Source organism: Xiphophorus couchianus, chromosome 18 (genome assembly GCF_001444195.1).
Source record: "Xiphophorus couchianus chromosome 18, X_couchianus-1.0, whole genome shotgun sequence".
Lineage (NCBI taxonomy): Eukaryota > Metazoa > Chordata > Actinopteri > Cyprinodontiformes > Poeciliidae > Xiphophorus > Xiphophorus couchianus.
The window spans coordinates 25,239,056-25,256,691 of NC_040245.1; the positions used below are offsets into that span (position 1 = coordinate 25,239,056).

General features: G+C 39.2%; 1 protein-coding gene across 3 annotated transcripts in view; it reads right to left on the bottom strand.

The window, feature by feature from the left end:
- Positions 1-5,322: 5,322 nt before the first annotated feature.
- The window catches only part of LOC114133241 (roundabout homolog 2), a 98,236-nt gene continuing 85,922 nt past the window's right edge, over positions 5,323-17,636 (bottom strand). For 2 of the 3 annotated variants that reach the window (XM_027998978.1, XM_027998977.1), the window contains 6 exons: positions 15,386-15,524; positions 11,956-12,269; positions 11,642-11,761; positions 9,939-10,118; positions 9,635-9,759; positions 5,323-5,989 (listed from right to left, as the gene is read on the bottom strand). In XM_027998978.1, coding sequence (XP_027854779.1) covers positions 5,978-5,989; positions 9,635-9,759; positions 9,939-10,118; positions 11,642-11,761; positions 11,956-12,269; positions 15,386-15,524 — 890 coding nt within the window. In that variant the 3' untranslated portion in view covers positions 5,323-5,977. The remainder of the gene's footprint in view (positions 5,990-9,634; positions 9,760-9,938; positions 10,119-11,641; positions 11,762-11,955; positions 12,270-15,385; positions 15,525-17,636) is intronic. The other variant, XM_027998980.1, reaches the window with a different exon arrangement.

A 17,636-nucleotide genomic window follows, 5' to 3' on the forward strand; every position in this document is an offset into this window, starting at 1 on the left:
TATAAACACCAGAAAAACACAAAACCTTGTGGTTGTGACGTGACAAAGTAGAGACGATTTTAAAACACATCACTAGTTTCGCAGGTTTTTCTTTAAAATGAAACACACAGCAAGCGCGTTTAATTGCTTTTTCTTAAGTTAAAGTAGAGAAAATATTTTTTTTTTGGTGTGTTTGAAGGAAACAAGCTGTGGGAGAGAAATAAATCGCTGTTTATTTAATTGGTGTATTGAACGCACCACAATGGAGGTTCTGTAGTTCGGCACAGCAGCTTTGGACTACATTGATTTAACTACGGTTGCCAGGGCAACACTGTAAAGCAGTAGCTTTGAAGCAAATAGTCGAGTTCTGCGTTTCCCTTAGTGTTTTTTTTTTTTCTTTCTATCTACACAAAGAGTCCACCTTCAAAATAAAATAAAAGTCCACACGTCACCACTAGGTGGCGCTTTCCAGTTACTTTTCGATGCTGCACACTCTGCTGAACGTTCACCCGCTTAGAGATTGCACACACATGAACATGACATCGCTTGAACTTCAAAGGCTTCCGTGCTAAAATAACGCGACACATTTAATTGCCAGAACACAGTGTGTGTTGTGTTGTGTGTGTTCACCGTTCAGCGTCATGAACACGGATCTGATTGGGCTCCATTTCATGCTCGGGTTGAGCTCTGGAGAGATTTCGCTGCAATTGAGCAGCGTGGATGGTATTGTGATGATTCATGCGTATAACCTGAACTCAAAATGCATGCAGGGTTCATGACGCGTCGTGGATTTATTTGATCTCTCAGTTTCTAGAAATCACACTGAGACTAAAAAAGTTCTAGTTTGTCTCGTCGTTCCAGGGAGAGAGAATGTTTTACCCCTGGGGATCGTCGAGACGTTTTGTGGGTAAATGTGAGACTTATTGTCTGCTTTTCCACCAAGTTGAATTCATGAACAGTGAACACTGAGGCAAGCTCGACTTGTGACGCTTCACTTGCTGTTCTGAGTTTTGCTACATTAATCATCGATGTAATTTTATGAGGAAAGGTTTACGGTTGTTGGTGTTTTCTCTATTTTTAGCGTATTGCTGCTCTGACTGTGCTTCAAAAATCGTACATTGACCGATCGATGTCATTGATTTTGTTTCTCGTGTGTGTGTTTTTTTTATGTTCTTTCACTCGGCGCGGGATGTTTTGCTTTTTGAAATCTTTTAACCTACTTCGTGTTGTCAGACAGGTTCTTTGAGGTAACTTACTTTGTGGTAGAGCAAGAATAAATAAGATTCAAGGGCCAGAAAATGTGTGTAATCACAGTCAGACTTAAGAAAGGCCTTACAAGGGCAGTAGCCCAGGGCCCCAATGTCAAGGGGGTTCCACTGTTTTTCTTTTTTTTTTTTAATGAATGTCTGTTTTGCAAACATTGTACTTTATATGAAGCTCTTAGGCTCATATCAGGTGAGTTGTATAAACATCTTGGGATTTCTATGAATAAAAACAATACTACAATATGAAGTTATAGTAACGTTTTTTGGGGTATCAGCATTGAACTCATATTAAACCCACTGTGCATCGGTTCTCCTGTGTAACACTATTTAATGTTAGAATCGTAACCCAACCACAGAACCTCCACATGCCTAAAAGCACAGGATTGCACCGCCAGTCTGAATCATGTGACCTGTTCAAATTGCAGTGGATTACCGTCATCCTCCTGGCCTGGTGGGACCCAGATGGTGTTAGCTTAAGACGACGGAGCCCAACATGTTTTCCACGCTGTCTGAATGTCTCCCTGCTGCAGCTGGTTCTTCAGCTAATAAGATCTGCACATGGAAAGTTCACCCAGTGGATGACAGAGCTGACATAGGATGTGGGTGGGGGGGGGATGAGGAGGAAGCCTTTCATATCCCAGCGCTGTCACGTTTCAGGGCCTGTACTCCGAGATGAAGGCTTCCCGCTCTCATTAAGCCACGTTCAGCCTCACAATGCTGCAATCTGAGGAAGGAAGGCATCAACTCGTGCACACTTTCTCGTAGATGAGACGGTTTTTTAAAAAAAACTTTTTTCTTCCTCGGAACATGATACGACGTACCAGGAGTTTTATTCAGTCTTCGGGGTCATTTGGCTCCGGTTGAAAAACTTGAGCTCATTTCTTCTTCTTTTTTTTTTTTTCGTGCTATAAGGCCTCTCTGAATCAGAGACACAAAGTTATCTCATTGCACCTCAGAAGAGGTTTGCTATGGTTACATGAGATGGAAATTCATTTCGGAGCAAACAGTTCCACGCAAACTTGTTTGGGTCTCGCAGAAGTGTTTATATCACTTTAGCTTTTTTTTTTCTTTTTTACATTTCTCAAATTAAAACCACAGACTTCAGTGAATCTAAAAGGATTCAGTTTGACACGTCTCTGTCAAATACACACACGACTGGAAGGTGGAAGGCGAACCAAAGATGGCTTTCGACGTTAGAAATAAAACATCAACCTGTGATGTGCGTTTTTATTCGGCTGCCTTTACCGTGCAAGGGGTCTTCAACCTGTGGCTCCGGAGCCACAAGTGGCTCTTAATAACTACCTGAAAATGAAAACATACAACAACAAAAAAATACACAGGTAAACTTTCCAAATGTAGATACATGTAAGGTTTTAGCCGTTTTTAAGGTTTTCCATTGAAGTTTGACATTAAATATCCACAACACAAAGACACTATTATGTAGCAGTAATATTTATTTTTGATCTATTTCTCTTGGTATTGGGCTGGAAACTATGTGGAAAATATCAACATCTCACAGGAGCACAATGTATCTATTCTCTTTTCTTTATCTTAACACTTAAAAATACAAGTTAAATGGTTGTTCTCTAAATTTCCTGTAGTAGATGTTTATCAAAAGTGACTAAACTCGCCCTATTTCATGGGACATTGGCAGCTCTTTGGATTGCAAAGTTTGCAGACTCCTGCCCCAAAATTCATCTAACAAGTCAAGAGAGTCAACCTGTGTACTATTTAATCTTAGTACAAATATATTTGTTCTGTGAATATCCAGGAATTGATGTAGATTAAAAAGCTGACGACAGAATCAGGGTGTGGAACAAAACCAGTTGGTACTAAACAGGTACCAGGTTGTTTTCCGAGGAAGTTTTTCCAAACTTCCTGGAGCGATCGCGGCCTTCCGGTCCCGTTCGTTTTTTGTGGAAACTTCTCCGTGTCCAACACGTGGAGTTAGATTCCTCCGATGTCTAGAGATCTCTGCTTACGGATCAAAGGTAAAAGACGGCGAGATTCTCGGTGTTTTCACATTCACTAAATCCTCCAGTGACACTTTTTCCCCCCCTTTGCATAGATGAAAGCATCATCATATATCAGTGCCTCTGCTTTCTGCATAATTAAACTCTTCAATGTGCAACCATGTTTGTAATGAGGTTTAGGCAATATATTGTAACCCTGCTATGAAACATGTGCATCCTGCTAATGCTGACAGTCTGCTCACGTCCCCACATTAATATTCTCTGTCACATGAAAACGGATCTTCATTGTTTTATTTATACGGATCACACCGACACACCAGATCACTATCAGCAACCGGGGAGTCAATCACAGCTTTTTTTAACTTTTTTTTTTTAAGAGAAAAAGAAAGAAAGGAAGAAAGAAAGAAAGAGAGAGGGGTGGCAAACAGCTAAAAGGGAATGATGAAAATAAGAAAACAGGGGAGGAAAAAAGGATGAAGGGAATACAAGAGAACACCTTAGAAGTTTAGTTAGAGAAGTTTAGCAAAAAGAGAAAAAAAATGACACAGTAACCAGTGAGAAACAGATGCTTTTATAACAGCGTGGCTGAAAACCATCATGCTATTAATACATGATGTATTCAGTGGCAACCGACGCCCAAGATAGAGTGTAAGCATAAACACCTGAATTCAAACACCTGTGGAGGGGTACAGGCGTGTGTGTGTGTGTGTGTGTGTGTCTACTTTTATACCAGACACACAGGATCACTTGCGCCATGTTTATTTTCTCCTGGTTCTGATTTTCTTTTTTTTTTTTTTTTTTGCGCTTCTTCTGTTCTAGTCAGGTTTAGAAGTGTGGTGTGAATTAAGTTTTGGTTAAGGTTAGAATTGGGAATAAACTAGCAAAGACGAGGAAAAATGTCTGGGTTAGGCATAAATACAGCTACATAAATGAATGAAAGTCAACAGAAAGCAAATGCAAACTAGTCTGTGTGTGTAGGTGGAGTTTCTCCATGTACGTTTTTGATATTGGGTGTGAGGAGTCACAGACCCCAGGACCTGAAACAGACAAGGATCAGAAAACACAAGTCCCCCGGCAGGGGGGGCCCTCTTCAATAACAATTGTGCAGGTCATTCCACAAGACTCTCGAATGGACTCTGCTTCCTTTGCTTGTGCACTATTTTCAACCACACTTTTTCCTTCCACTGAACTTTCACGTAAAAATGCTCGCTTATTGTCACCTTGCTGAAATAATTAATGGATAAGTCGTTTTTTGCCAACAGTGATTTTGGGGAGAAAAAAAAAAAAAAAACAACAACCCGAAAAACAACTTTTAGCAAAAAATGATTGGCTCATTATTTTAGAAAGGTGACCACCCCATCTCTTCAAAAATAACCCTGTGTCACTTACCTTGCTTGTGGTCAACATCTGTTCAACCCGGAATCTTCAGGTCAGGTCATGATATAACATCTTTTAATGGTCATATGTTATATTAACATCTTCTAACAAACCATAAGAGCCATTTACATTGAAATAACCAGATATGACCAACGTAAACATTCCACCGTTTGTATAAAAAATATACATATATTGTAGGAAATCATTAACATAAATTAACTGTTCAAAAATCAGAGATGACATAATTTAGGTAGAAATCTTGGTTCTTCTCGGAACTCCAGGTCTTTTCTGATTGGTCTGTTTGACCGATCCTTGTCCAATAGGATTCGGAGCTTAAAGATGGCTGAAGTTCGTTTTTTTTACCAGTGGAGTTCTGCTGCGTCAGCAAATGCAAAATACATTTCTACCAATTACCAATTAGAAAACTACCTCACAGGTTTCTACAGCTGTAGTTAGGAAAGCTGCTCATCTTAAAGATCTTCCCTTAAATCTTTCCAATAATAAAAATAATTAAAAAAAACAGTCAGATCTGTCCTAAAGCTCAAAAAGTTTTAGCTTTTCGGAGCACTTTAGAATTGTGTTCTGTTCCAAATCTCACGGAAGCGTTTCACTGGCGGCGCACCAGCTGACTGGAAAATCCAGGCTGGCGTTGCCATCCGCAGAGTCCCACTACTACCAACACAACTGCTATTCTCCTGTCACAGTTAGTAGATTTCACAAGGGGAACCTTTATGTAACAAAGTCTTTTATTTCTTTCTGTCAGATTTAAAAATGAACACACTGGTGATCTAACACGGTTACACAGCCACACGGGAAGGTGAAACTAAAAACACTGACACACACCCACACCGACGTCATGAGACCTAGCTTCATGTCCCTCTTCCCCGCTCCTGTCGTTCATCAAAAGCGAAAACAAAACAAAAAACGAAGAAAACACACACACACACACACACAAAAAAACCCTGCAGCATCATAGTTTGACGGTCAGGAGTAAACAAAAGATACATTCATTAATCTGCTGTACAACAACGCAATACTTCCATTTCATTCCCTTTAGCCTAAAAATGCCATACGTTCCTTTTCTTAGCAATATATCTGATCACCTGTTCTCTTAAAAAAATGACAGAGGAAGTCTTTGTACACAAAGCGGGGGTGAGAGAAATCACACGCAAGAAGAAGAAGAAGAAGAAAAAGGAAGATACTTAAAGTAAAATAAAAAGAAAATGCTAATAGTTTGTGAAAAGGCAGATGGCAAGCCTTGACGCTTTTCCTTTTGTCTTCAGCTTTTCGTGGGATGCCATGGCAACACATTGATGGTTCGCGGAGACAGGAAGTCGGGGAGGAAAAGAGAGGAGAATGTCACATGGTGTAATCGGCGGCTGTCTATATGAGGTTCTGCGGAGAAAGCCAAATGAAAAGAGTGAGCGCCGTTAGACGAGCAGAGACATTAGCATGCAGATTACACGGAGAACAGCTGTGGAGATCAAGCCATGGGAAAATCCCTAAAGTGGGGAAATAATGAAGCTCACATATCATGGCTCCCATTTTTAAGATTTTTGTTTCAAATCAGAAATTCGTCCTCACTGAGGAATCAGATCCACTTGTAACTTGAATCACTTCTAACATTTCTATGCTGTTTCAAGCTCGTCTCCAGTTGCTCATGTTGCCAATAAAAAAACGTACATTTCTTTATTTTTGTCTTCTCCTTTTTGTGGTGAAAATCATTTTGGATATAATCATAAAAGTAAATCTTATGCTTTTCTTTTTCTTTTTAAATGTCGACATGGTGCAACATGTATTGGAAATATAATCACACTCTTGAGATCAACAATTTCTGCCCGTTTATCATCGCAAAAGTATTCCAAACTCGGTTTTACCACAAATTCTCAATTTGATTTGTGTCTGGACTTTGACTTGGCCATCCAGGCAGCCTTTCAGTATCTACATGCAGGTCCATTTTATTCACGGAGATCAGAGTAAAAACAAAAAATGTAGACAAAAAGATGTTGAAAGTAGCGCTGAAATGAATTAATCGTGTTATTCGCGATTAATCGATTATTGAAGTAACTGTCAACTTATTTAGCAATCGATTAATCGTTAACTTTAGTACACGGGTTCTTAAAAAGACGTCATTTGCTGAAAGTGCAACATATTCAGAGCCAAAACTGTACAAAAATATACAGATGTTGCATTTGAGATGGAAACAATATTATCTGTAAATATGTTTGATCCAGAAGTCCTCAAGTGGTTAGTTTCAGATTAACCTGGTTCAAATAAATATCCAACCGATGAGTCCTACACTCTATTGATGCTAGTCAAGCAGAAAGGGATGAACCTATGTTAGAAATACATTTTTAGCTGCAGATTCATCCTTTGCTACAACTTTCACTTAATGAATGTTGTGTTGCAGCATTTTAGGCAATAAAATGTTTAGTTTCTTACTTGAACAAGAAACTACGTCTAATACTGAATCAAACAAGCATATATGGTAAAATGGAAAATCTCAGACAAGTGCCGGTTTTTCAAAAATTTGATGAATCGATTAATCGTCAGAATAACTGACAAAATAATCGATTACCAAAATAATCATTAGCTGAAGCCCTAGCTGAAAGTTTACATAGCCTCTTCCTTTTGCTTCCTCTGCTCTATTGTAGATGAAAGTGATCTCCTGATAAAATTAGAATGAAGTTTTAACAAAGTAAAATAGTTTAAATGACAAAAGATTTTCAGCAGATAATCCACAAAAACAAATATTTGAGTCAACGCGAGTGGAAAGTGTTGCAGTGTATCTTTTAAACGCATTAATACACGCGCACCTTCCAAAGCTCGTTGCTTGTAAAGTTGAGACAAATTCATGGCCGATGATATTTGGATTTGTAAGAATAAGAAGAAAAATGCGTCCAAAAATCTGAGAAAAACATTTAAAGGTACGGAATACCTAAAATTAGCTTTAAAAAGTCAATATGCATCAAAACATGCTCATAAATCTGTTTCACACACTGCAGCTATGGCGGAGAAAAAACCTCACACTATCAGGGACTATTACTACATCCTCTCTTAGCTGAACATCTGTTGTTGGATATTTTTAAACCACAAACAACATTTTATCTTAAGGCAGCAGAACGGAAATGTCCTTCTGAAGTTAAACTCGGAATGACTGCCGGTGCAATTAATGTGCTTGATGTATTTTTAATATGTTTACTAAAAGTTTGCAGAGAGTCTGCAACAGCAGATGAGATTTACAGTGAATCTGCATAACCCAGTTAAGAGCCCACAATTGTGTGATGTGAAACAAATGAAAATAATAAATCCTCCCAAAACATTTTCCTCTTTTAGAGTAATAAGCTATAAGTGTTGTTCAATTCAAAAACGGCAAAGAAGAAGGAAAAAAGACTCTTTAGCTAATACTTCACTGAAGCAACTTTAAATTAATCCACATACACATAATACACGTCTATGCACATAACATCAATTATAGTAAATCAGATTAGTTAGAAATGAAGTACAAATGTCTTGGTACGATTCTCCTGACACGGTTTGCACCCTTTAGCTGCAGCCATAGTTGGCAGAGACGTTGGAATCACTCAGAAGAAGAGTGAAGAAAACTCTCCACAATTACATGTCTATCCATGTGTGTGTAACAAAGGACAGCAGAGGTAGTCATAAAAAAATACGAGAAAAAGTGTCAAGGTCACAAAAAAGGGCCTTACGAAACTGTAAGTTTCTCCAAAATGGATGAGCAAGACGAGACAAACGGTCAGGAAGGAAGGTTGTCAAGAGTCTGACAGGAACACTGAAGGCAGAGCAGGTTCTGGTCGGGAGCATTTCTGTTCTACACGTGACAAAACTCTCCTGCTTCGTTCACACGACTCGCACCTGACGCTGTAAATCAGACGCGGTTTCTGCCAAAGAAAACGTCCCGGCGAGGCGAAACTCTTCTAACAGCTTCACCTGATGAAAGCAGAGCTGAACTCTTTGGGGCCACAATTCCTAAATATTATGTTGACACAAAAATAATGCTGAGCATTATTTTAAGAAACCACTTCCACAGTGAAACATGGTGGTGGCAGCATTGTGATTTGGGATTAGCTTTTTTTCAAGGGAAATTTGTTTTTTGTTACCGATGATAAAAATATGAACACATAAGAATTTTAGTTTTCTTCACCTGTGCGTAAAACAAAAGAAGTTAAGATAATTTATTAAATTTATTAAGTTGTCAAGTTAAACAAACACGAACAAAGTAAGTTTCACTTCTGTCATTACATTACTTGTGACCACTTAACAGTTTGGAGTTTTTTTAAGTTGGAGAACCACTCCATTTTTTTCAATATGAGATGGAAACTGAAGTTTTGGGAAGTTCTAGTGGGGCACAGCAAATAAAATAAAAAAATAATCAAGAATAGTGGTCATTTAATTTTTTCTTTTCTTTATTTTGTATTTATACATTTTGTGGCTTTTCTATTTATGTCTTCAATGAAGAAGCTGACTCTTGTTTTCCTCTCTATGACTTGAGCGTGATTCCCTGCAGGGGTCGGTGGGGAAGGAAAGCATTTTTCAAGTCAGGGCCAGTGGCCCCTTTACTCCCCCCTTGGGGGCGCCACTGCCAAGAGAAGACAGAAGGTTCTTCAGCAAAGTTTAAGTTTAGGGGGAATGAACAATTATACAACCAGGTTTTTGAAGTTGTTTTTTTGTATGAATTTCAGTACATTAAAGAACAGTATTGAAATAATTTACCGTAGTTGGTTATTTTTACTTGCTTCACAAAAATTTGACACATTAACAGTAATATGTAAATTTTTTTAAAGCCACTGTATTTAAATGTCATACTTCAATCTATGATTTCCATATTGAAAATATGTTTATTGGTTAATTGGCCAGTGGACTGAGAGCTGTACTGGATAAAAGAAATAAACTCTAGATCCCATCTTTACTTATTTATTTCTGCATTTATTTATAAATATTTATTGAAGACGGGCCTGCTTCCTGCAGAGTCTCTTGTTGAGTTGATAACAGCTCAGTATCTGCTCTGTTCAGACTTACCTCATCTCTCCTCTGAGCAGCGGCGGCGGGCCGAGGAGACGCCCGTTCCCCCAGGGACCCGTAGCCCGACGTCTGGACCTTGGACAGGACGTTTGGCTGTCCGTGTGGGATTACATTCTCATCTGCTGAGGGAAAACAGATCGCTCAAATTTAAAGCGTTTTGACCCCTGAATGACTGAACACCGAGATCATTTACCGGAGGCTTCACAACAATATCGAATCAAACCTGCGTGACGCTGCTGCCGGAGCCAGTTTGTCATGCTTCGCTTTTGTTTTCTTGAATTTTTCTCTTTTTTTTTTTTACCTTGTGTTAACCACTTTGCAAGTCCCCCCCTCTGGGGTGAGGAATCGTCTCCTCGCTTCAGGAGAGCGGGCCAATCGCTTCCCTCTCTTGTTTCGCTGCCTGTTTGTCTGCGACTCGAAACGTCCACAAAGAGCTGCAGGGAGCCGTCTGCGGCGGGAGGGGCCGGCGGTGGGGGGAGCTCTGTGTGTGATTCATCAGCGATGATTAAAAAAAACAACAAAACACACACACAAAGAGACTTTTATCTTAAAAGGAACACTTTGACATTTCGGGAAATCTGCTTATTCACTTTCTCGCTGCGAGTCAGATGAGCAGATATCACTTTTGAGGCCGACTTGCTTAATAACGGGACACAGATGGGGACCTGAAAGCTCAAAGCGTGAGCCGGTGACTCTCAGCACCCTGGTTACCCATGATGCATCATGTTATCTTAGTGACTACAGCCCTTTTCTGAACCACTGTGACTTAAAGTGTTTGGACATGGAAACCAGCGATTACTCAGGTGGTAAATGTGCCAAAGTCAGATATCTGAAGGAGGGGTTCCCTAACTTTTCCATCCTATCATTCCTCAAATTACATTAGCTTCTGAGCGGGGACTCTCTTTGCAAACCAATAGAGAGTGTTACAAAATATGTAAGGAAACATTGAGTTTTAGAATGTTATTTCTCACTTTTATTCACTATTCAATCATTATTACATTTGTTTAGCGTAAATGCTGCTTCATACTGTTTTTAACAGCAGTGTGAGTCTCAGTGGCGCAGCTGGACGCGGTCTTTGGTCTTTTTCTTGTCAGAAACTTGGGCATTTTGTGCTTTCTGTGCTAGTTTGAGGAGCAAAGCAGCTTGATAAGTTTGACTGGCAGCCAAGCAGAGAGACGTATGGAAGCGGAGTAGGGCCATTAAAAATTAAAATTCAGAATTTGTTCAAAATTCAGAAATCAGAAAATTTACTCTCCTGAGATCAAAAGTCAGAATTCTGAGAATGAAGTCGACGAAATGTAGTTTTTTAAGTCGTTCTACTCCTACTACTAGAGATACATTTTTGAAAAAACCTTTACATTTTATGATTATATAAAACTATGATTGAAAATCTATGATTAAAACTTTAATAAATTAACTTTTTAAAATATCTTTTTAGTACCTCAGGGAGGAGGTGGAGGAACTTGATCTTTTCATAGGTTATCTGTCTCATAAACTGTCACGACATGGTGACATTTTCAACAAATATGTTAAAAACATATTCTTTATAAAAGTTACACACTGCAGCTTTGACCAGCTAGAGAAGCGCCAGTACAGAACACATGCATCTATGACACATTACAGCCTGTGACCTATGAAGGCTGCTGGTTGTGCCTGATTTTATTTAAGGGCGTTAGAATAAAGAGGATCAAATATTAAAGCAAACCACACTATTCAGGCTTTTTTAAAAAGAATATATATTGAAAAAAATTGCTTACTTATCAATCTTCCTAGCGTTCCAAGACAGTTTATTGAAAAAAGCTCAAGAGTTCAAAGGGCATGAATACTTTTGCTAATAAAAATGAAACAAACCTGAGTTGATGGCTGCTGTTTAATTCAAAGAGCTAATAATAAAAGGTAGGTAATAATAAGGAGCCATGTTTGTGGATTTGTTCTAAATAATTGAGAGCATGAGCGGCGTTCTCTTAACTGGGTCAGAACTGACTGGTGTGGCTCAGGAAGTACCTGCCGCGTCTCCGTGCCTCTCTCTCCGGCTCTGTCCGTCCCTCGGCGCTCTCTTCTTACTCCTGGGTTTTTGCGCCGCAGCTGTCGGGCTCGACTCGGCGGCCGCAGCGAGAGATCGTCCTGACAAGAGAGCATGCTGACGTCATCCTTTAGGGAAACTTTACACAGAAGCCAAGAAAATAAAAAAATAAATCCCCTATGAATAAATGCAACACGATTTACTTTCTGCTGAGTAACAACCGGAAAGTAGATCCTTCGTGGCGCGGCGCGGTCGCGCGAGTCCAGCCTTAACATTCGAATTAATTCAAACTGACCTTTGCCGAGGCTTTCTCCCCTGAAATTATCCGCCCACTGGCTGCTGTGGTTGTACAGATCACTGGCTTCCAGCGCCTTGGTGTTGGGGAAGAGATCGGGGTTGGACTGGGACACCTGGCTCTGCTGGTGGCGCACCAACAGGTCAAAGTGCTGGATGTGGGGGCTGTCGCCGGGCTGCGGGGCGTCATGCTGAGGGGAAGGCGTTACTTCCTCTGGTCTGGATGGCAGGTCTGACCCGTCTTCCCTGTAAGAGTCCATCAGGTAGGTTCTGGCCGGCAGCGGAGGACACCAGTCATCATCTTCCTCCTCGGAGCTAAACGTTGGGCGGAGAGAAGGCAGAAGGTGAAGGAGTGGCTTTCAGAGAAACACTCTGTCTTCTTGCTTCTGATTTTGGATGCGTGATTCGTTTTCAGTAAGATTTTTAAATATAATATAGGGCAGGACAATATGGCTGAAAAACATATCACAATACAAGCGTCTCTTATAGGTTAATGTAAGTGAATATCGATTTGCTTTGCTTTAAGTATCTGAAATGCTTCCAAACTGGTGAAGTTACCTTTCCTCTTTTATCCACTCAACACCATTGTTTTCTTTTTTAGCAGTTATGAGGTACGGTAGTGAAACATGAAACTGCTGCTGCGTAAGTTACTCGACAAGTTGTTGCTAGGTAACCACAGAGTGAGTGAGTTGATGACATTCATCTTTCTTAGCTGGCCGTGAGCCGAGGTTGAGTGGCTAAAGTCTTTCCTCTGCCTACATCTCCCAGAATGCTATGTGGTTCTGTATCTGAGATCAGTGAATATTCTATATATTGAATCAGGCGTATTATTAAATGATATTGATCATGTGTCTGTTGCGATACATATTGTTATTGATTTATTGTCCAGCCCTAATTTTAAGCTTCAAAAGGTTTATTTGAACTCTTGAAGGTATCGCACATAACTTTGGGATCAGCACGTTCAATTTTTGTGACAATTTCATCAAATCCCCAATTGGTCAGAATTATGTTCACATACAGTAGATTGGGGTTGTGCAACTTTTGTCATCCAACAATCAATTTGGACCCTCTGCCTAGCTAAATGAAGAATATTTGTTCTCATTTCATTTCTAGATATATGGGGAAAAAAACAGACAACATGTTTTGTATTAAATGGATGAGATTTCTTCCAGAGGATGTTGACGTGTTTATTTTATTTCCTATAAGGTTTGTTTGTATATACTTAATGTCTGCGCGCTGTGAGTGAAATTGAAGTGAATACTTTTGCTTGGGCACGCAATTTTACCCCATAAAGCTGATTGCCATTCTGTAATAAACACATCGCTGGTGCTGGGGGTTGTAAGAATGATGAAGGATGCCTTTAAATTAACGTGACACTCAATGCAACTGATGACAGAATATAAATGTGTTCTGACCAGAAATGAAGGAGCAAAAGGCATAAAAAAATTAAGCAAATATTTCCAATGTAAAACATTTTTTAAACAACTGATTAACGCAGCAGCTTCCTGCTGTCTTCACAGTACATATGGATTGCAGTGTCCCTCGAAAGCTTCAGCAGGGCAGATGTAATTTAAATAGTGTCCTGAGGCTGAGCCGTAGAGGAGAAGCTGTGTTTGACCCGACATGGAAAGAATAATAACACACGCAAACAAAGTATGCAAGCGGCTCGACCTTCAAAACCCACGCTGCTGCGTTCTTTGGCGTTTTTCTGCATTCTGTAGGTGCAGAGGAGATCTGGTGAATCCTGATTCCTCTTCCCATACAATCTGATTTTATTTGAGATATTTTCCTATGTTTCCTAAAGGAATACTCCTTTTTTCAATGCACATGTTCAGCATTCAAAATGAAACTGTGCCACACAGCGAAAAGCACAAAATCCTATAAAATATTTTTGGTATAGTTTCTAGTGCAAACAACTTGATGTAAGTAACTTTTCAGCAAGATATAGAAGCTTGCTTAAGGTCAATATTTCTTAATATCGATTTTAAAAAAAGTACTAGTTCCACTGGCAGATTATTTCACTTATAGCATGGGGAAAATGTCTTGTAATAAGTGCAATAATCTGGAACTTGTATATATTTTAATCAACATTAAGGAATTACGGACTTAAAACAAGCTCATGTTTATTGCTGGACAGTTACTTGTAAGTTAGTTTTGTCATATTTCAGGTAGGGGTGGACATTTATTGTATGGTTTATTGTGAAAGAATTCTTGTCATGATAAAGAAATCTTTACTTATCATTGTCACATAACGATACATTTCTGTTGATGTTTTAAAAAAATGGACTAAAATTTTCTTTTTGACATTTTCTCCAGTGTTTTTTTCCATGGGCGCATCAGAAAAATATCAGTAGATTCAAAAATATGATTCAACAAAGTCTCTATGTGTAATTTAGTGACATAAATCACGCCTCTTCAAGTATGTGGCATGATGAAAAAACTTCATTTCAACAGGAATGTTTTTCAAGAGGAGTATTTATGCTTGTGGCGCCACAAGCATAAATACTCCTCAGCATAAATACTGATAACACTGGAGCTCTATATCTTGCTGAAAAGTTACTTGCAGTCATGTGATTTGTTATCACAATAGTACTACAAAATGTCATGATAAACTTCTTAGTACACTTCTTAGAAGTGTACTAAGATAGTACACTTCTCAAGTGTACTATCTTAGTACACTTGAAATCGCCTACCCCCAATTTCAAGTGTACTAAGATATTTGTCCTTGAAACCAAAAACACAAAAAAGATTTTGTGTTTTTGCAGTCGTATCACCTTACTTTTCTTTCTAAATTATTTCCAGAATATTTGCACAAAACTCAACACCAACCAGTAAACACTTCAGAGCAATCAGAGGGGTCAACAAACGAGCAAAGCAGGAATAAACCAGACGCATTGCTCAAAGTTCTCATGAAATGGAAGCACTAAAGACGAACGAGAAGACGGGCTCCACCTCCGCCTGTTGTCATGTCAGCGCCGTCGGGGCTATTTTAATGACGGACGTGTCATTGAAAACGGAAAGCACTAATTCAGCCTGTCAGACGGAGCCTAATGTCATTACAAAAGACACGACGCAGTCAGAACAGCCTTTCCGATCCCCACCCAGTTATGTCCGCAATCTAATGTGTCAGAAGCGGTTAGCGCGGACGCTCCCCTCCGCCGCCTCGCCGCGCCGCCGGTAGACACACAAGTGTTAATTTGCAAACTCCTCAGTCCACCAAACTTCACTTAAGCTTTGCTTGACTGCCTTGGCAGCATTGCGGGGCAGCTTTGATGCCCAGCTGCCTTAACGCCATCTGTCAGAGAAGCGGAGCCAGAGGCCTTCTCTCTAATAATAATAAAATAAAAAACCAAAAAACACTGAATTAAGAGAAGCGCCGAAGAGCAGAGTGTTCCTGGAGTCTGACAAATGAACGCGGTGATGAATGCTACCTGTGCTGCGCCTCTTCTTTGTCTGGTTTTGGATGATCTCTGCCCCTGTTGGGCGGAAGAGGAAGTGATAAAACGTCCACCCAGGTGAGAGGAGCCGGTCTGGACAGGGATCCTGCAGATGCCTGCGAAGCCAGTTTGTCTAATAACAACAACAAAAAAAGATAAAAACAATAATTATATCATCAGTTTAATTTATTGATTCATTCCAGACATGTCACAACTATTGTGCCAAGCATATGCGCATTAACACTACAGTAGCATGAATCTGTGTTAACCATATGTAGGCCTGTCACGATAACAAATTTTGCTCAATGATTAATTGTCTCAAAAGTTATTGCGATAAACGATAATATTGTCTGAAGACCTTTTTACACTGATTTAATGGAAATGATGTAATAATGATGTGATTTCCTGCCAAAGATAGATACACTTTATATTCAAAAGAATATTTAACACTGGAGCTGATAAACAAAATAAACAAAACAACCAAAAACAAAATGGATTCTCAGTCTCCATTAATAAAAAATGTACTTGATAAAAACTAAACAACATAAAGCCAAAGTGGAAATAAATCGTGCATTCAACCAAAAGAGTGCAGATTATGAAGTCTGTATATTATGTTGCCCTTCAGTAATAATTAGATTTAAATAGAGAAGATGGTCATATCCACTACCTGATGCAATAGTTCACACTACATGATTTTTTGCTCCTATTTTTCCCCTTATAACAATCTTAAAACGTTGGTCTTTCTAAGATCGTGTGGTGTGTTATGGTAGATCATCGTTGCCGCTCCGATCTAAGTCAGTGGTTTTCCCCGACTGGGATCTTAACGCAGCCTGTTGAATGTGACAGGCAGCCAATCAGAAAGCGAGGATTCTCCTCTGTGTTTTCTGAGGGGAAATTACGGAGGGGAATCCCAAACAGCTGATACGGCGCAACCCGAAGTCCAGCAGACATTGGAGATGATATGTGGAAACAACATTAATGTTTATTCAACATGCAAAGAATATAGAAATGACAAGAGGAGGAGTTGGAGCGAAATTGCTACCGCATTTGATAAACCTGTTCTTCGTTAACATGACATAAATACTGTAGGTTATAATGATTTTCATTCAGTCAGGACTGACTCTAGTCACATGCATTGCATGTAGATTGTAGTAAAGCATTGATTAATGTCTGGTTTTAAAATTAGTTCACTTTACTAGTAGCCATTATTTTGTGCCCATTGTTGGACACCACACGGCAGGAACGAACCCGATCGAACCGTTATACCTAGGATTTCTGTCAGCTAATGTTTGGTCTGTCAGGTTTTAAAAATGGGCCGACAGCTGTAAGATCGTGTCCTGTGCTGCTGGGCTTTACACTAAGGAAATGAGGAAGGGAGGGTCAGTGGAGAGCACCGGAGTTGAGCCTTTTTTCATTCAGTGTTATCAACAAAAAGAAAAAAAGGCCGGAAGAGACGATAATGCCGATAATTAAAATGACGTCGATAGTTTTAATGTATCGTGAGATTAATTGATTTATTGTTTATCGAGACAGGCCTATGTGCATACACACACATTTGAACATATTACAAAACTAAACGTTGGAAAATAAATATATCTCAATCGATTACTCTACTTTAACTGAATGCACAAGAATAAACCTGTAAAGTTAGTATATATGTGAACACATCTATCCATACATACATACCTATCTACATACACACAAATAACAATATACATAAAACACAAATTCCATTTAACATGTCTGAAATGGGGCAGGAAGAACTAACAACTTATTCATAAATACATTTACTTTCCTCAAAACTCTAACTAATCTCATGTGTCTTTATTATTTGTAATTTTTCTCTTTTTTTAGGTTGAGCCTCATTTAGTATCTTTAGTATCATATTTTTACAGTAGAATCATTGTTATAGCTATTATCTTTATGTCCAGCTTGACAAATGAATATCACAAAAAATGAACAAGATATGGATTTTAAAACAGTCCTTCTACAGTCCTAATGGCTTCCCTCTTTAGCTGACCTCGTTTCATTTTATCCTCAAAACAACATGAAAGTTTCCATAAGCGAAAATTACGAGAATTGGACTCATTGGCGGCATGAAAAGCTGCATAAATTGAACTGGCAGCTGTTTGAAGCGCATAAACCAAACAATTTTTTAGATTTTTTTTTAAGGAGTTTCTGCACAGCGTTAAAAGCTTTTCCAGGAATTTCTGAAGGCAACTTCTGTTATTACTCAGTGTTTGCA